This window comes from Polyergus mexicanus, unplaced genomic scaffold, assembly GCF_030449975.1.
Source record: "Polyergus mexicanus isolate NDT 795.1 unplaced genomic scaffold, iyPolMexi1.0 SCAF_11, whole genome shotgun sequence".
Classification (NCBI taxonomy): Eukaryota; Metazoa; Arthropoda; class Insecta; order Hymenoptera; family Formicidae; genus Polyergus; species Polyergus mexicanus.
Genome location: NW_027223331.1, coordinates 8,452,950 through 8,472,733, shown reverse-complemented (window position 1 = coordinate 8,472,733; position 19,784 = coordinate 8,452,950). Strand labels below are relative to the sequence as shown.

Sequence of the window (19,784 nt, the reverse complement as noted above, 5' to 3'; positions counted from 1 at the left end):
TCACTAGTCCAAGGTCCCGCCGAAACTATGCCCCGGAATATCGCGGAAGCTCGTGTGCCACATCAGGTAACACGCTGCAGGCACTTCCTGTGTGACCCATATATCTATACCCACTACGACATTGCTCTCTCCTCATATTTATGCCCAGATTTCGAGATACCGGAGAACGGTATTTTTAAATGTCTCAAAAACTAGTTAAAACTAATATTTATACATTACTTACACGCATTTTGTAATACTTCGTATATAAGAGGATTTTATATGCCGTAATGAATTTTTTATTAAAAAATTGTCTTTTTTAATTTTTTATAAGTATCCTTTTTTTATAAGTATCCTTTTTATGCCGGAAGCTATCTCGATATGAGCGTACAATATAGGAGTACATTTCCCTAAAAAAAGTAGATATGTTAATGACCGTTTGTTTTTGATACCTACTCATACTAGCTCAGTTTTCTAAAGATTCTAGGGAAGAGTTCTATAAAGAAATATTATATATAATAATGTATCAAAAGTATTGGGTGATTGCATAAGTTCGTGCCCGATTTAAATATAAACTTCAATAGATTATATTTTAGAGATAACACTTTTATTAATTATATAGTCTCCATTCTTTTCTACAATGGTTTTCCAACGATCTATAAGCTTGTCGATTCCATTTTTGAAGAAAGAACTTGGTTTTTCTTGAAAAAAGTTTGTAAGGTGGTTTTCGACAGCTTCCTCGGAATTGAGATTCTTGCCATTTAAACTATTCTGCAAAGACCGGAACAGATAAAAATCTGAAGGCGCCATATCTGGAGAATATGGCGGGTGCTGCAGAATTTCCCATTGCAACTCCTGCAGTTTTCCTGCAGCTTATTCCTTTCAGTCAGGAGACACGGCACCCACGTATCAAGCTTGGAAATGTATCCAAGCTTTTTTAAATGACGAAAAGCGGTTGAATCATCGATGTTCAGCCTCTCAGCAATATCCTCAGTTGTAATCCTTGGGTTTCTTTCCACTAAGGCATGCACAATGTCATCATCAATGCCAGAAGGCCGTCCAGAGCGGGGTTGATCCTCCATGTTGAAATCACTATTTCGAAATCTGCCAAACCACTTTTTGACTGTTCGGAGAGCAGGAGCGCGGTCCAAATAAACGCTTTGAATATTTTTTTGTGCAATCCCAACACTCACGCCTTTCCGAAATTCATATAGCATTACATGCCGCAAATGCACCTTTCGTTCTCCATTTTTAATGATTTCTCTTATGCACAAATGGACTTATCTGAACAATGTCTGACGCTAAATTGACATAAGACAATGTCATCTATTCGGTGTAAGCAACAATTACCACACGAAAACAATAGAACTCCGCCATGCAGTAACTTAATGCCATCTATGAAAATCGGGCACGAACTTATGCAATCATCCAATAAATAAAAAAGTGATTATACAATAAATTACCGAGTCATGCTTAGATGAACGAAAGAACTTTTATAAGACGGCAATTTTTAAAATTAGGTTTGTGTTACTTTGATAAATAAATAAAAAGAAATCATTTAATTAAATAATGCTCTTTGATTATGCAAGGTAAGAGATTATGCTAGACTAGAGTTTTATATTTAGAACGAAAAATGTGTTTATCGCAAGGAAATTAGAAAATAGTAAAGAGATTAGGCAAGAATTTGAAAAAGAAATCGCGAAATGTGAAAAATATTTCGGAAAATGTATGAGATAATGTGTGTGATAGAACGAGAGAGAGAGAGAGAGAGAGAGAGAGAGAGAGAGAGAAAGAAATTGAGAAAGAGAAAAGAGAGACAAGGATGTAGATGAAGATGAAGGTTGAAATTTAACGCGAAAGGCGTGCGCTGGCTGCTGAAACGACTCGATGTAGTAGTCTATCGATCTTGGACTAATCTGCGATGGTTCCTAGAGAGAGAAAGAGAGGAGGAACTTGTTCCCGAACGTACCTTTTCACGCTCGACGACATCTGTCGATAAGTTATTCAATTCTTGATGCTATTGGATTTCTCTCTCTTCGCGAGATGAATTCTCAGTTGCGATTTAACTATATCTTCGTGGTCGTAACGACTCGATAGAGAACGAACTTATTTTTTCGTTCGTTTTTCGACGCATGTGTACATCTGTAACGCCCCCGGTTTCCGAACCAGCAATTCCGCGATTTCGATTCTTCCGAAGAAGACGAAAAACGGATAGTAACGAGACATCGTTTAAACGCAGTTGTATACAATTATGAATTAATTTTGGAAGAGATGTGTCCGGTGAATGTGTGATGGTATGATCGTAATAAAATCCACAAGTCTCTGTACGCTCGTGATAAGAAGCTCGCGTCTTTACAGCCCATTCATTATTAATATCATGTATGCAATAGAAGCTTCTCTCTCTCTCTCTCTCTCTCTCTCTCTTGCTGTTCTACGTTACTTGCAGCGAGAAGACTGCACTTGAGGCGGAGGATTAAAATTCATAAATATACTTGAGAATGGATGGAGGATTCCTGGATATCTGGTAACGGTATCATTTCGCGCATCAATCATCGCTGCTTTCCGCAAGCAATGATTATTCCTCCCTTCCGCCTCCGTGAACAAATTCTACAATGAACTTTTTAAATATAATAAATCTCATTTTATGTTTCCTGTAAATTATCAGAAAAAATTTTTTCGAAAATTTCACATTCTTATCGTTTTAGCATTTGTATACGAGCTTTTTCCATTTTAAGGTTGCGTATATCGAATAATGCATTCGAGTTATGCGTGAAAGAATATATAGGAGATTACAGACTGTATTATATACGGACAGCACGTGCTTCTCGTGCGCGACACAAGATGACCGATTATGCATCGATGACCCGACAAACGCAGTTGTGGTGCACGTTTTCTTATCTCGTGATTGGAATTTACGGAGACAAAGAAATTAAAAACTGGATTTAGCTAACTGAGACAGACGAATACTGTTCGTACTGACTACATGCAATTTCCGTTGCTGATTTTATCGGCTCCTCTTGCATCGCATAAGAATGGCGTGTGCATTTCAAGATTCGTCGATATCTTTTTTTTTTTTCCACCGACAGAAGGCATTTGCATTCCGCACTTATGGAAATGTAACTATGTTTCTATCACGTGCGAATAATGTTTCATAATAAGACTGGAAATGTTCAGTTTTTGCTTTTCTCTTTCGCGCTTCCTCCTTTTTTTCTCCTCTCACTTCATCGCATCTGTCAATGTATCTATCATTGAAGGTCATCAGTGGTGCGAAGCTACGGAACAAACGCGCAATCGAATAATCGATACCGGAAGGAGAGGAGGCGGTATCGTCGTGCAGTTGCAAAAAATGCAAGCATTAATGACATCGCCGACGTTTAGTAAAAACATATCTGACTATCGCTTGCCCATGTGCCTTGTAAATAAAGCTTGAATCAAAATCTACACACTGATGAAATTCAATAATCTTCAATCCGATGTTAAAAAGAGACAATACTCATAGTTAACAATATATACCATATCGTGTTCAATTTAGCAAATCAAATTTTGTAAGGAAAATTGACTCTCTCTATGCTCGAATGCCTGCCATGTATGGCGCGAGTAATTTTTGATATCGCCTGCATTTCTTATCATTACAGTCTTAGCATACGATTATCACATAAAATAATGTATTGTAATTTATACAATCTTCTCATTGTCAAACTCATCAGATTGTGTCAACAGATTAATTTCTAATTTTAAACGTATCGCATTCATTATACATATTAAAACACTTATACCGCAACGCGATTGCAGTAACATACATATTGTGTGTGTAATTGTTAAGTTTTATTAAAATAAAAATTTTAGAAAAGAAAACTATATGTACAAAATATAATTTATATATGTATATTTTTTTTTTAATTTCAAATGATTATTATTTAACAAATAAGTAATGTACCTATATGATACAAAGGTCTAATATCTTTTAAAACAACTTTAGCAAACATAGTTATCTCAGAACCGGAATATTTGACATATATATACATGCGCATATATTTATGTAAATTGGTGCCAATGTATCACATATTATTATCTAAAAGTTCTAAATATTTAACAATGTCCTTTGTTCTCTCAACATAAAATAACATCATGTATGTATATGCACGTAAAATATTGTGTATCGAACCAATTAATTTACATTTAAAATTATTTGATAATATTGCAAAATTACGATATTTTCGAAAATTATTTGATAATATTGCAAAATTATGATATATTAGGTGTACAACTTTGCTTCCGCCGTTTTTTTCCCGAAATTCGAGGCTTTATTGTAAAAAACTGGTTATACATTTATGATTCAAAGTATTGTCCATCGCTGGCCACTACTCTCTCCCTCTTTTTGACTTTGACTCGAGTCTTCACTAAGTAACGCCTCCAATTCTGCATCTTCGAAAACCTTCTCTCTTCCACCGCTATGCCGATCTTCAACGTGAAAATCACCGTTCTTGAAGCGTTGAAACCACTCACGACACGTTCTTTCACTAATAGCGGCTTCACCATAAGTATTTGAGAGCATTCGATGAGCCTCAGCCGCGGATTTCTTCATATTGAAGCAGAAAATTAAAACCTCCCGCAAATGACGAGAATTTGGCTCGTAAACTGACATTTTCAATCGAGAATAACTTTATGATGCAGACACGAATCGACTAATGTTTCTATGGGGTTATGTTGACAGATGCCCAAGTTTATCGCATGACGTCTATGATCTATTTATTTCGACCACTACTTACCGCTAAAGCCATCTATAGGAAAACGGCGGAAGCAAAGTTGTACACCTAATATAATAATTTCGATTATTTCTACCATTTTGTGCAAAACTTGCGAATTTGATTAGAATTGAAAACTATTTATAATTCTTACGTACGATTTGTAAATGAATTAATGAGATACGTAATGCACGTTATATGTATTATATTATGTATCTATAGTCGTATATGCGATATCGAAGCGCGTTTACAATATTTATTAGCAAGATAGAATTAATCGTAAAGTTCGTGGAATCGCACACGATGCGGTCGTAGATCGAATGATATTCCAAACAGTTGTATGCGAATGATTGATCGGATACATCTTGTATTGTTTATACTTCTTTTTTTATTTTTATTTTTTTTTTTTAATTTTATTTCGTAATCGATTTGATAACTTTGTTGTTATATTTTAATTATTATTAATTATATTATATTATTATTGTTATTATAGCTAGCTACTAAAAGATTCTTTCCTTCTTATTATTATTGTTATAAGAATGTAAAATATTCGCTATTTCAATATTGTTTAATGTTGACTATCAAAAAATTAAATACCACATTTAAATTAAAATTACACTGGATATAATGCAGAAAATTACGCATGCGTACAAACGAGTTTAATCGCGGTTACGCGCCAACATAATAAATGATTAATTGCAACTACAAACATGACCAGTTTATTTTTTTATTTTCTAATCTATATGTCCACATTAACATAAGATGTATATCTACATTTAGGCCACTCACAAACTATTTCCTATATACATATAAATATTATGAATGTGTGTGTTTTTTTTTCTTTTACATTGAAAATAGAGTAACATGCTTCATCTTCAAAAAGTAAAAAGTTAGCGCTTAAAAACCTGTGAAATTACTTTTTTGATTATTTCATACATTTTTACAAATATTATTAGAAAGTATGTGTTTTTTAACAAAAAATACCGAAACAAAAGTTGTAGAGAATTAAACCATCATAAATCCATCAAATGAGATTAAAATGATTGTACTTGGTCTTATATATACAAGATTTCGTTATATTTACGAAATTATAGTCATTTTCTGCCTGTATAAGAATTTCATTATGATTATGATTATGCGTATTACAAAGTTTGACATAATATTTTAACTATTGTAACAAATTAACAATCAAAGTATTTCTGTTTTAGAGAAAAGTTGTTATTGTTAATTGATGAATCCTCGACAATGATAAAATTCATCATCAATCTTTTACTTTTTTGAATCGTAGACGATCGTTATATAAGTACCTACAATTATTGCATTTTATGCTACACAATTAAGGTAGAAATATACGCGATATAGGAGATTAGGCATTAAATAATTTATAATGATTCACGTGGTTGTAGCAAGTGAATACATAAGCAAAATGAAGGTCGCGCGAAAGGCGTTTTATTAGCATAATTTACACACGGATATACATAATGCACACACGGATATTATAATAACACTTGATCTCGTTTACTTGATCTTACGCTAAAATAGCATTGACCCCACATATGAAAAACTATATGTTTTCTTATTTTGTAATAAATCTAATATACGTGCATATATTTTGTACAGATCTAATATATCGATTGAATAACAAAACATATAATTGCAACAGAAGAAAAAAAGAGATAAAGAGAGAGAGAGAGTTTTATAAATATTAATTTTATTGTAAATTGCATATATGTATATATGCGGAATTTTCCAAATATGACGCATTACAGCATAGAATTTCATCAGGTTGTAAAAAGTCATCAACCGTGACAGAAAAAAAAAAACAAACTTCAAGGACTTGTACATTTATAACAAAAAGTTTAATGAGCAGATATTCTCAAAATGTTTTAATATACCGGAAAATTCTTAGGAAGAATTTTCACATCTTGCGTTAAAAATTAAAATGAAAGCTTTTTTTTTTTTTTCATGTAAGAGCATACATCAGTAAATATATGTATATGACATAATCAACAGTGTAACAGCTTATGGTATTTTTTTCCCTGAGTCGTTCCAGTTATTAATTATACATGCTTTTGCGTCATTATCGAGCCCACTGTGGTCGTCACGATTACGAAATCATTATACATGCACTACTCGCAGGCTAATCGTTAATTATAACGTAGTATGTTATCATCAATGACAATTGTAACTAATAGTAGTTACAATATCAAAGACGTATTAAAGAAAGTTTAATTTTTAAAATATTTTCCGCAGCATTCGATTAACCATTTATAGTTTTCTCCAGAGAATCTGCTATTAACAAAACATTTGGTAATTTTGATACATCCTGTATGTGTATAATGGCAATTTTTTTTATACATGTTACGTAAACAATTATTTCAGCAATGCCAATATATTTTACTGTTCCGCAAATTAAGACGCGCAAACGTTAACGCGCGCGATATGGTTTATTATTTTCATAACTACACGTTATATAAATGATTATTTGAACATATCATTTTACCGTCTCGCAAATTAATTAATTCCGTCGCAAATGTTAATCAGGAATTTATACGATGTTGAAATAGATCTCAAATTACGCATTTTATTTTTGCCTCGAAAGGCTTTCAGATTTCCTTGCTTTCCATGAATCGAATCATGGAAGGAAAATCCATTGTGTGTAGTGAAGACAAGTCTGATGATTCCGCAAAATTTACGTAAAAAACGTGTCACAAGTCGACAAAGTCTTTATGCTCGCTGTCTCATCTCGGTCATTCACGATCATCAATGAATCATTAGATTCTCTTGAATTCTCATGAACTGTCGTGGATAAGGATAAATGACAGGATCGCATTGATTCCATCAACGAAAAACGGATAAAATTTCTAAAAAATTTACTCGAGATATAATTATGTTATATATACAAAAAAATCTTTCTTAGGAAATTAAAAGAGAAATCCCACAATTTTAAAATAAATAATTTCTTTTAATATTCTGATTGTACTGTAACAATGCTAAATCTATAGAAAGAATAAAATATAAGCACGCACGATGTTACAGCTAAAAGAATAGACTGGATAGCCTTGGGACTTTAATGATATGATATTTTCGAACTAGTCGATTTAACGCATGTCTGCACCTGATACGACATATCAATTTAGTATGCCGATATATCGCACGAATGTCGATATGTGATACATATAAGAAAAATATAAGAAATGCTTGGATGAAGAAATGTGATATTATCTCTAAAATATGAGGAATATATATAAAAATATATGTATCTAGAAAAAGGTTATTAACCTTGTTAAAAGAAAACGAATAAAAGCAGAACTCAGAAAGTTAAAAGTTTAATATACTTAATATCATTATATATATATATATATATATATTGTACATATATATAAATGAAGAATTCTGTAAAAAGAACTTCTTAAAACTTTACATTTTACATGTTGGCGAAATACCGTTTTTATGTAACTGCAACTCCGTTTGTTTATTTACGCACTTGCAGATAAACTTGGAACAACCAAGAATTTGCAAAACTCATAAAATACATTCATGAATATGCAGAAAGCGTTTTTTAGTTAAGAGAAAAAAAAATGCAAATTAAAGACATAAAATAAATGTGCTATGTAAAGTGATTTTAGATAAAATAATAATGTTATGAGTTTGATATTTAGATGCGTTAGAGAATGTAAAAAGAAATTAATGAAAAAATATTTTCTGTTTTTTTATTAGTCACAGAAATTCTTGCCGATATATGTATAATCCTCAATTCTTCTTTTATCTTATCTTTTTCTATTATATAAAACCATTATATGTGGCTGATATCAATATATACCAATTTTTTGAAGTTTTTAATAAAATAATTTGAAAAAGATAGTCTTTTATTTCTTTTAAATCTTATAAAACTGGTTAGTTAAAAGTTAGCTGTAAGATTGAAACTTTATAAAAGAAAAATCAGGCCACATAAAAATTATATATTTAATTAAAAAAGAAATTTATATATGTATCAATTTAAAAGTAATACTTCTTTCATCCACATATTTAAAAAAAAAAAAACTTCAAACAAATATCTGCAATACTTTATTGCACATTTATGAAAAGTATCTACCTTAAAATGTGTCAAACATGATAAATCTTACTTCATCACAATGACGCGATAATGATTCTATGCATGCTTTATAAATAAGACATTGCGTAATAGGGAATGTGAACGTATAATCTAAAAATGTCAGAGAATTCCTAACGTGATTCACGTCATCTGCGGTTTTCTGTGGGTTTTTACTATTTGGTTAGGTGTCCTTCAAGGAAGATGACGATCGAAATAAAGAAAAAGGATCAAAAAGCGTCATTAAGAGCGGAGAACTTGCTAATAAAATAACATAATAAAAGATTCAATGAAGCTTGAATAATAAAAATTAATTAATAGATTGGAGCCCAGACGCGGTACTTAGAGCATAAACAAATTATTATATTTTGTTAAATACACATTGAAGATGTATTATACACTAATTCAAATGTTTCGATCCATTTCGGGTCCTTTTCAATAAAATCGAGATGAGCAATCAAAAATTAAATAAAAAATAAATATAGTATATGATAAAACTTCATGAAGCAAAGCAATACAATGAGCGAAATATTTAACAAAACGCAAACAAACTAAAATATGTATCTTAGTGCGCATACAATATAAATATGTATAGAGCCTCTTATTACAAAAAAAAAAAAAAATAGCATAATAAAGGTTACATTGATTAGACTCGTAAATTAGGCTCTATATATATTTATATTGTATGCGCATTAAGACATATATTTTAGTTTGTCTGCGTTCTGTTCACTATTTCGCTCATTGTATTGCTCTGCCTTATGAAGTTTTACTATATACTATATTTATTTTTTATTTAATTTTTGATTATCCACCTCGACGTTATTGAAAAAGTCCCGAAATGGATCGAAACGTTTGAATTAATGTATAATACATCTTGAATATATATTTAACAAAATATAATAATTCGTTTACGCTTTAAATACCGCGTCTGGGCTCTAATTGGCCTTCCTATTAATTGATTGCTAATGAAAATAATCGGAACTGTGAGCCTATTTAACTGTTCCTTATCCCACCCGTACTCGCAGATGCCAGCTGAGAGAGGCGAGAGTAGAAATATAAACAATCCGCAGGTTGTGCCGTGAAATCGTTGATTCTGAACGCGACCGTCATTCAGGCCGCATTAATTGTGTTCGTGCGAATCGAAAGTATATTCGGGAAGATCGTGAATATGTTTCTGATGCATTCAACGATTTTCGCCTTCTTTTTTATTAACTTCGTCTCATCGGCCGAGCTTGATGTGGAACTGCAATTACTTCACGTGGTAAAGGATTATTTAATTTTTCGTAGATACGCGTACTCGTAAAATCAATGAAAATCTCTTTTTTGAAAGCTGTGTGTGAATAACAATGTGAATGAATTTTATTATCTTCGAAAATTTCATTTTTCTTTAATTTTTTTGCAGTAAAAAGTAGACATTCGATATTATTTTTCTTTCAAAAATTGCAAAATGAATATTATTTCTAAATTGTTTCAAATCAATAAAAAGCAGATACATATTGTACTTTCGACGCGCGAATCATGCAGATGTAAGCTTGATGTCGAGAAAAGTTTTTGAGAGAAATTAAGAAGTTACGAGAAAGCGATCCCTCGTACGAAAGACAAGTAACAAAACATTTGCATTATCGTGACAGTTTGTGAGATGACAGTGATGATAATAGATGATGACGACATAACTTACATATGTACATTTTGTTTCGAAGGTATTTCGCCATGGTGACAAAGTGCCCCATCGAGAGTATCAAAATTATCCCAATGATCCGCATCGAGAATACTCTTACTACCCGATAGGAAACGGCGATTTGACTAATGTGAGTAAAAATTATATAGCAATTAAAATAAAATATCGTCTTCTATAATTAAGCAATATCAATTTAACTATATCAGCAATTGCATGATTTGATTATTCAGAAATCGTGTATTATAATATATTGTTGTTTTGTGCCATATTTTCGAATTGCTCATGGGTTTTAAAAGTAGATTAAATCACACGCTGTCGTAAAGCTCGCTTATAACAAAGCAGTTATCTATTTTATGGTCTTCGTCTTATATAACGCGAACATAAGCATTTAACATTTACCATTTCATCATCCAAAGTCTTACACGTTACGATATTTTTCATAAAATAAAAAAAAATTAATTATCTGATTTCGATAAATAATTGTTATTTTGAATTGAAGGGGAAGTAAATATTTTCGTCTTTAAAAGAAACTCGTATAATCTTCCGATATCCATCTCTCGAAGACTTATCTAATTAATGTCTTCTCTCGTACAATTAGCAAGGCAAGATGCGGGAATACAAAATCGGGACAATGCTGCGCGGTAGATACGATCAATATTTCGGTCCGGATTATTGGCCGGCCAAGATCTATGCCCGATCTACGGATGTCCCGCGAACCCAACTGTCTCTCCAGTTGGTCCTGGCAGGATTATTCCCGCCCTCCGAGAGACAAACCTGGAATCCACACTTGCCCTGGATTCCAACGTGGACGTTCTTCGTGCCGTACAAGACTGACAATCTCTTGTTTCCGCATTACTGCCATCGGTGAGTGATTTTACGGAAATTTAATAATCACAGGGACATTATAACGAAATGGCGATCCTTAAATCTTGTTTTTTAATTTCATTTTGCCGATCTTCTTTGTACTTTTTTGTACGTCTACAAACGAATTTTTTTTTTATTTTCTCCCTTTTAGTTTATATATTTATTCATTTTTTTATCTACAATGCGCAAGATGAGAAAGAGTAAAAAGGAATAAAAAGAAAAATATTCAATTATTTTATCATTTTTATATGCTTCGTATATAATTCTCTCCAGTAATATTTCAATTAAAAAACATAGTTATTATCCCTTTTATTGATTTTTAGATACAGAGAAGAATATCAACGGTTCCTTCAATTGGACAGTACAAAAGAGATAATTAATAAATACAAGAACGTAATGGATTATTTGACCGATCATTCTGGTAAATCGATTAACAGTACGGAAGCAGTTACCCATATGTATAATTTACTCAAGGAAGAGGTGAGCACGTATTTCTCGATCGTCTAAAAAATATATTCATCTACATTTTTATCATACGATCATTTTCAGGCTGCACAGAATTTAACGCTACCAAAGTGGACCCAGAATGTTTATCCTAATCCGATGGAAGAGATGATAGAATTGGACTTCAAACTTCGATCGTATACAAAGACTTTGAGGAAATTAAATGGAGGTTGGTACGATTATTAAAAAAAAAAAAACGTCTCTAAAATATACTAGCAAACCCTGATATTTTCTTTACCCGGAAAAAAAGATCAACTGTATAATATATAATACAGTGAAAATAATGGGTTTTTTTTTTTTTTCAAAAATTCTGCATCAGAGTACTATTTAGCAAGATTAGATTACACAAATACAATTATTTTTTGTATTAATAATAAATACTGATAGTACTTGTCATGTAATCTCTAGTCAGTTTAATATAATATACGTGTATATATATATATATCTATATCTACATATATATATAATACATGTAGTAAATTATATATCAAAGTGAATGTCCAAGACAAAATTATAGCATACTTGATATTCTGTTCTTTAAAATTAGCGAAAATAAATATACATTCTCTCAACCAATTGGATGTATTTATGAATACTATATTACGAGTATTACATTTCGATATACTCTCAAAACAGTGTACAATACACGAGGTATGTAAAAAAAAAAATGTATATTTTCTGCCGCTAATTTAAAAAATTAATAGTTAAATAGACGAGAATATCAGATATATCATTATCTATATTTTATCCTGCATTGTCTAAATCCAGTCTACATTTAAACTTATGAAACGACAGTGTAAAATGTGTATCGTTACGAGAGGGAATAATTTCCAACAATTCCTTTAAAACTAAAGGAAACGTGATATTCATTCTTTAAGATCAAAGCTCTATGAATTTCTTAAGTATTCTGGCAAAACTTTACCGCGGGCAGAAAGCATTTATAACTTGAAAAGAATGCGTTCCCAGACTTATATAATCATACCTTCTCTCATATTTAAAATGAATAAAATATGTTTGCTAGTATGATAATTCACTCTGAGAATATCTCTCATATATAATTGACACAATTTTTCCTTCATTATTTAAAACAAAATTCTATTAAGATTTTTATTATAATTCTATATGCACTATTATGTATACATAGGCATATTGCTACGCAAAATGGTGGACGATATCCGAGAACGAAGAGCAGGAAAATTGCCACATGACAGAAAAGCTTTTCTATTTGGCAGTCACGAAGTCAATATAGCTGCCGTTGCCTATGCTTTGGGAACAAATGAACCAACAGTTCCTGCTTATGGTTCTACAATTATTCTAGAAACTTTCCAGGATAAAGAGGGAATTTACTACGTCCGGGTATGTTACATGTTACATTTTTTTTATCAATGAAATAAACCCAGGAATTAAATTAATCTATAGGCATGCTAGATTTTCCATACAGAACAATCGATAACAAATCTATTCTTCAAAATATAGTAGAAAAAAAAATCGATATATTATATTCCTGTTATAAGATATTTATAAGATATTTGTAAGATATTTTAGATAGAGTATTCACAGGTCTTACTGTGGACTGGCGTTACGGAACGACTGATTGTACAGACGATCCCAGGTTGCACGGAATTGTGTCCCTTCGTGAAATTTCTCGATATTGTAAAGGATGTTTTGCCGAATGACGACGAGTACTATTGTCGACATCGGAATGATAAAACGACGGAGGATCTTATACCGCATTATCAATCGTCGGCGACATGTATAGCCGACGATAGATTTTGGCGATACATCTTCTTTGTCGGTCTACTCGCGTTTGCGTCAAAATTCGTATACAAAAGTGATTCAATACGGATATAGTCTGGATATTTATTTTCCTTTTTTTTTTCGCAAGGAACGTGATCTTTTAACCAGGGAAATAGTTGTGAAAATAATCGACCCGGCTCGCATTCTGACCGATACTTGTATCGGAAATACTTCATCGAACTATAAGAGTACTCGGAAGGCCCAACGATGTTGCGGTTATACATTTCGCTGCGTATGTGCGGTTAGCTCGTTGATGTATTTTACCGCAAGTGTTGTTACACTATCACTATATATATATATATATATATATATATATATATATATATATATATATATATATATGTAAATAGCTGACGGTATATTGATTTTATTGTAGTCGATATCGTAATCATTTCAAAACAAACATCTCATTCATAAACACGTATTATCTAGAGCGTGGGATTTTCAAAGCCTACGTCGGGTTTAATCAATTATTCATGTTCGTAAGTAAATGTTGTCGGTAAAAGTTACCTACGACATCCCGTGACATTATCCACTGCCATATATAAATATTTAGAAATCGCCTTATTATTATTCGTTAATATTAATATATTGAATGATATTGTATTTTTATGACCTTATAAGTAAAGCTCAATGAAAATCAAATATTAATAAACCGAAAAATTGATGAATAATTATAATATGTGTTTTTTGCCATTACATACACGTACTTATTTTACATGTACATATAGATACATTTGACAGTATTACACAATAAAAATTAGTTTCTTACGTATTAAATATATAGTTATCAATGTTTTATATATCAGACTGATAGAATAGAAAATAATGGAAAATAACTGCTGGAAATGTAAAAAATAAACGTTCGACAGTCGTTTTAATGTCACAGATATCGTGATCGGATTAAGTTCTTCGTTCGGCGAATGCAAAATTGGAGCAAATTTGATTTCAAAACGAACAGATTGACTCTTCTATTCTCGTCGAGATAAAGAGTTCAAGAACCTGAACGCGATCGAATAGCAGTTTACACGAGATAGAAATGGATATCACGATTTCGATCGACACATTCGTCGCTTTAATTTGGGGAATGGTTAAAATTATAAAAGAGAAAAATGACGATCTATAATATCTCTATTTGCATATAATGCGCGATACAATATTTACAATTCGCTAAAATGTTTGAGAAACACTGCTCCTGCGCGATCCTTGATCGTCTTTTTCCGTTCTGCATGGAATCAAGCATCTTGACGTAGATACGCGCAACCAAGAGGGGTCCCTGCACTTTCGTTACGGTGATTCACCTTGCGTGGCGAAACTACGTACGAATGCGTGTGCATCTAAAATGCATCCGTTAAGGAGTAAGTGCGTTTCGTATGAAGCGCGTTATTTACATAACGACGGTTCTTGATGGCATACTGTCACAATGTGGTATCACGATACCACAAATACGCTTATTTTATACTCTTCTATTATCAACGAGATTAGTACATCCAACGCGCGGTCAAGAATTAAAACGGTATAAAAAATTAATAGCGCGACGATTCTTCTGTTCCCTCTCTTTTCTATTCGACCCGATTTGAAATAGCGAGTTATTATTCGAATTAGTACGAATAATGGCATCGGTATAAATGCAAACTCTATAAATTATTCTGAATAAAAGCTCGTATTTGGTTAACCTGTTTCTCTTTCCACTATTATGAGAGTATTGTTATTTCTGTAATACGTCACATATTTTTTTATTATTAGGTGTACAACTTTGCTTCCGCCGTTTTCCTATAGATGGCTTTAGCGGTAAGTAGTGGTCGAAATAAATAGATCATAGACGTCATGCGATAAACTTGGGCATCTGTCAACATAACCCCATAGAAACATTAGTCGATTTGTGTCTGCATCATAAAGTTATTCTCCATTGAAAATGTCAGTTTACGAGGCAAATTCTCGTCATTTGCGGGAGGTTTTAATTTTCTGCTTCAATATATGAAAAAATCCGCGGCTGAGGCTCATCGAATGCTCTCAAATACTTATGGTGAAGCCGCTATTAGCGAAAGAACGTGTCGTGAGTGGTTTCAACGCTTCAAGAACGGTGATTTTCACGTCGAAGACCGGCATAGCGGTGGAAGAGAGAAGGTTTTCGAAGATGCAGAATTGGAGGCGTTACTTAATGTAGACTCGAGTCAAAATTAAAAAGAAAGAGAAAGTAGTGGACAATACTTTGAATCATAAATGTATAACCAGTTTTTTACAATAAAGCCTCGAATTTCGGAAAAAAAAAAAACGGCGGGAGCAAAGTTGTACATCTAATAAATATCAATTTAAATTTCAAGCGATATATTGATTCGTTTCTAATAAAAAAACTAACGGGCGGAGTATTTCAAAATTAATTGTAAGAGAAACGTTTTCGGTTACGTTATCCATAATTTGCCAACTCCGATATAGTCCAGCGTGCTTCGAACTATTCGATACGCGCTATATGTATATGTAAGTAACTGCTATGCTAATTTATACGAAATTATACATATACAAAGTGTGCAAGTACGCGCCGCTCAATTTAAATAATTAACAGTGTTGAAGCTCCGAAATCTGAACGGGTCGTTAACGCGATCGATAATTCATATTTGTTTGTCAAAGTACACGTACTTTAGACGTCTAATATAAGTGAGAGATTTCTTCTCGTTAGAAAAGATATTGTGTATAATCTTGTTATAATAATTCTTTATAAAAATATATAGTACGTAAAAATACTAGAAATTTTTGCATGATATTAAAAAAATCAATTGCTTGTTAACAAGAAGCAGAAATGTTGTAACGTGCGTTATTTATGAATAATGATCGTACGTCTGAGAACATGTGTACCTTATCATAAAAGATGGCAAATTACAAGCGTATAAAGGTGAAGGTGTGGGAATGCATACCACCGATGAGTGGTAGCTAATGTCCTCTCAAGGCAAGGGTTTCTCGATAGACATACGATTGTTTAAGTGACAGGCGCAGATACAGTGCCGGCGAAGGAGCATCGCGAGGAATTTCTAGTTTGCATTACGCAAATTCCATCATCGCGTATGTTAACCATTCTTTAAATATTTTCGATATTTCGTCGATTGCCAGCGTGTATGTGAGATTTTGCCACACAAATATAATAGCAAGATAGAATATAAATATAATTATATAAATTATATAAAGAGTATAAATAAAATTAATAGAGTGATTAATTTTGTTATTTGTTACATGACAACAATAAATATTAGAAAGTAATAAAAAAGTGTAAACATATAATTAATATTCTAATTTAATATTCTAATTTAATCATTATACCCATACATACATATTCATAATATATAGCTGATTATAAATATTAAAAATTGTTACAACAGAATATAAATTTTTCAATATTAATATGTTTTCTTGAATGGAATAATTTCTTATTTTTTATACGAATTACTTTTTCGCTATCTCTTTATTTTTTTTGTTTAAAAATATTTTATTCAAAATATTCTTATGCAAAATGCATCAAGAAAGAGCTTACTATGAGTCCGTCATATATTTCTTATAGGCGCTTTCTTCGGCTGCACAGCGTATCGCAAATAAAAGATGTAATGCATTCCTCTGTGTGTATGTGTGTGTGTGTGTGTGTGTGTGTGTGTGTGTGTGTTTGTGTATGCTGCAAGCATTCATGTAGCTACTGTAATATATCCTTTCTTGTCATTGCCGAAGGTCGAGGACAAAGCTTGAGATTCGTGCTCATGAAATGCAATATTTGATCGTTCAAAAAAATCCTGCTTTAACATTTCGTCTATTTTCATCTTTAACGTTCGGTATATACAGTAAGACAATAAATGAGATAGAAAGTAACGTGTGCGTATCTATGCGTTCTAAGGGAGAAAATATAAACTTCGGAGGCGAATAAGATCAGTTTGGAAAAATCCGACAAAGTTGGAAAGACGGTAATAATCGCAATTGTTACGAAAAATTACGAAGAATTCATCGAACGACGAGATAAGCGAGATTGAATTAATCGATAGGGAAAACGGACTATCACTTTAGTCGAATTTTTATTCGACGTTCTGAAATTTTTCTTAATTAACGAATTTTTCCATTCTGCGCATATGATCTTTATCGTCTCGTGCAATAATATATCGAAATTCCGGCGAAATTTTTTTTTATTCTCGCGAAATACTAATGGCGAAATCGAGTCCGCGGTATGTGAGCAAGTGCATTATCAACAGCGACTGATGCTTTAAACCGGCAAATGCATTTTGTATGTTTCGGCAGGATTGTACCCTATGTCGAATCGTTGTGATATTCTCCGCGATAAATTCCGAAAAATATTGGAAAGCCTTTACAAATTGAGGGAGAGAGAGAGAGAGAGAGAGAGAGAGAGAGAGGGGGGGGGGGAGACGAAATTCATTAATCCATGAATCAACAACGTTTTGATGAATCATAATCTTGACGTAAGCTATAGAATCTCTAAGTAAGATCATAACGCGTAATGAATAAAAATAATATACACTGTATCACAAAAGTAATTTAAAATTAATAATGATATTACAAATCTTCTTCTACGCATATATGCATATATGCAAATTATTATTATTATTATGAAGCACTTTATAACTTTTGTAATGCGTTTGATTGTATCTCGTAAATTATACGATGTGATACTAGCGATAATTGCACGTGAATTGGAACGTGTGACGACATAGCCAGTGACGCTCATTATCGGGATAAATACCTGACGTAATGTAATCAATTTCCGAGAGTACCGATGGGAAATTTCGGCCGCTACGCGGCCGAATAGTTTTCGGAGTTACGAGACTCTTACCTAAGATGCGATTGAATGATAAAACAGATAACACGAGTATTCATCCATGTACGCTGTGCGCGCAACTTGTTAATCACTGATTATCGCTAAGAGAAAGAGCTTATAATACTGTGGAAACATAAATATACAAATGTAAGTTATCTTCTTACGACTCTATGACTTTAATTATAAAAAAAAAATCACACGATATTAATGAATTATTGATATTATTATTTCTTCTGGGAATATTATACAATTTTCTAAAAAAGAAAAAGAAAAAAAATAATTTAACTGATTTCCTCATATTGTTCGATATTAAAAATTGTGACGTATGCATCCTGTTTACTAAATTGCTGACGTCCATTCGTCGACGTTTTGATGAAATTGGAAAATCTCGCGAGACGTGACTTTACGCCGACGACGTGCGTCAGGTTGCGCGAACGTGACTAGCATTTAATCGCACGCGCCTGTCGTTTTATGTAACGCGCGCCGAGATGCACATGGACGCGTCAACTTCGAAGACGTTATAAATAAACATCAGAGAAGATTGCAATAATACGAGAAGTCTCGGCCGATGCGGCACAGATAATGGATTCAATAAAAAAGCAAGGACTTACCGGCGACGAGTCCAAAGGTTGATGTTGCGAGCGAAGTTGCGTGCATCGGTTGCGATTCGAAGTTATCCTTGAGGTGCATTGCACTTTGAAAATCCAATCCTATGCTGGTAATACTCGAGTCGCTGCATCGGCACGCATTTGGATTCGTTGCGCACGAATCGGGATAAATCGTTTTCGCTTGCGAATTTGAAGCGCGAATTTCATTCCGTTCGCTTGGCGGCGTGCTCGTAAAGATGATAAAGCATCGCGAGATGCACTTGGCGAATTGTATGACAGATAGCGAGTGACGCACGTTGCCAGGTTGAGTACGCTGTCACGCCTCGGGCCTTCAACGGCAGCGCAACATCGTAGGCAGCAGGTGCCAGGTAAGGAACTAGGAATCCAGGCGCCCTTGCTGCCGGCAACGTCATTACGCGGCCGCGACTCGCTTTCGCAATTTGCGCGGCGCGCTTCAGAGATGCGCGCAGGCGCGCGCCACTCTGCGGGTCAAGTAAAGAACGGACCGGAGATTTAACACTGCGTATACCTAGCGAGAAAGAGAATGAAAACGGTCAAATCTCATAATATAGATACAACTCGATAGAGTTCGAATTACGATAAAAAAATTGAGAAATATGAAAGGAATTTGAATCGTGTTGTATCCGCGCAAGCCGACTCCGTTGCAGCTGACAATAAGACACGTTTCATGTTTGGATAACAGAAATTTGTG

The 19,784-nt window shown here is 33.1% G+C and overlaps 2 protein-coding genes across 5 annotated transcripts in view; one reads left to right on the top strand and one right to left on the bottom strand.

Moving 5' to 3' along the window:
• Positions 1 to 19,455, bottom strand: part of LOC138937613 (serine/arginine repetitive matrix protein 2-like) — a 72,436-nt gene extending 52,981 nt beyond the window's left edge. For 2 of the 4 annotated variants that reach the window (XM_070304027.1, XM_070304029.1), the window contains exon 1: positions 19,076 to 19,455. In XM_070304027.1, coding sequence (XP_070160128.1) covers positions 19,076 to 19,154 — 79 coding nt within the window. In that variant the 5' untranslated portion in view covers positions 19,155 to 19,455. The remainder of the gene's footprint in view (positions 1 to 19,075) is intronic. The other 2 variants (XM_070304028.1, XM_070304030.1) reach the window with 1 other exon arrangement.
• LOC138937620 (venom acid phosphatase Acph-1) lies at positions 9,846 to 14,334 on the top strand. The gene is made up of 7 exons (XM_070304066.1): positions 9,846 to 10,078; positions 10,518 to 10,625; positions 11,094 to 11,359; positions 11,683 to 11,839; positions 11,909 to 12,032; positions 13,008 to 13,219; positions 13,424 to 14,334. Exons 1-7 carry the CDS (start codon positions 9,986 to 9,988, stop codon positions 13,712 to 13,714), a joined length of 1,251 nt encoding a protein of 416 aa, XP_070160167.1. The 5' UTR covers positions 9,846 to 9,985; the 3' UTR covers positions 13,715 to 14,334.
• Positions 19,456 to 19,784: the final 329 nt, after the last annotated feature.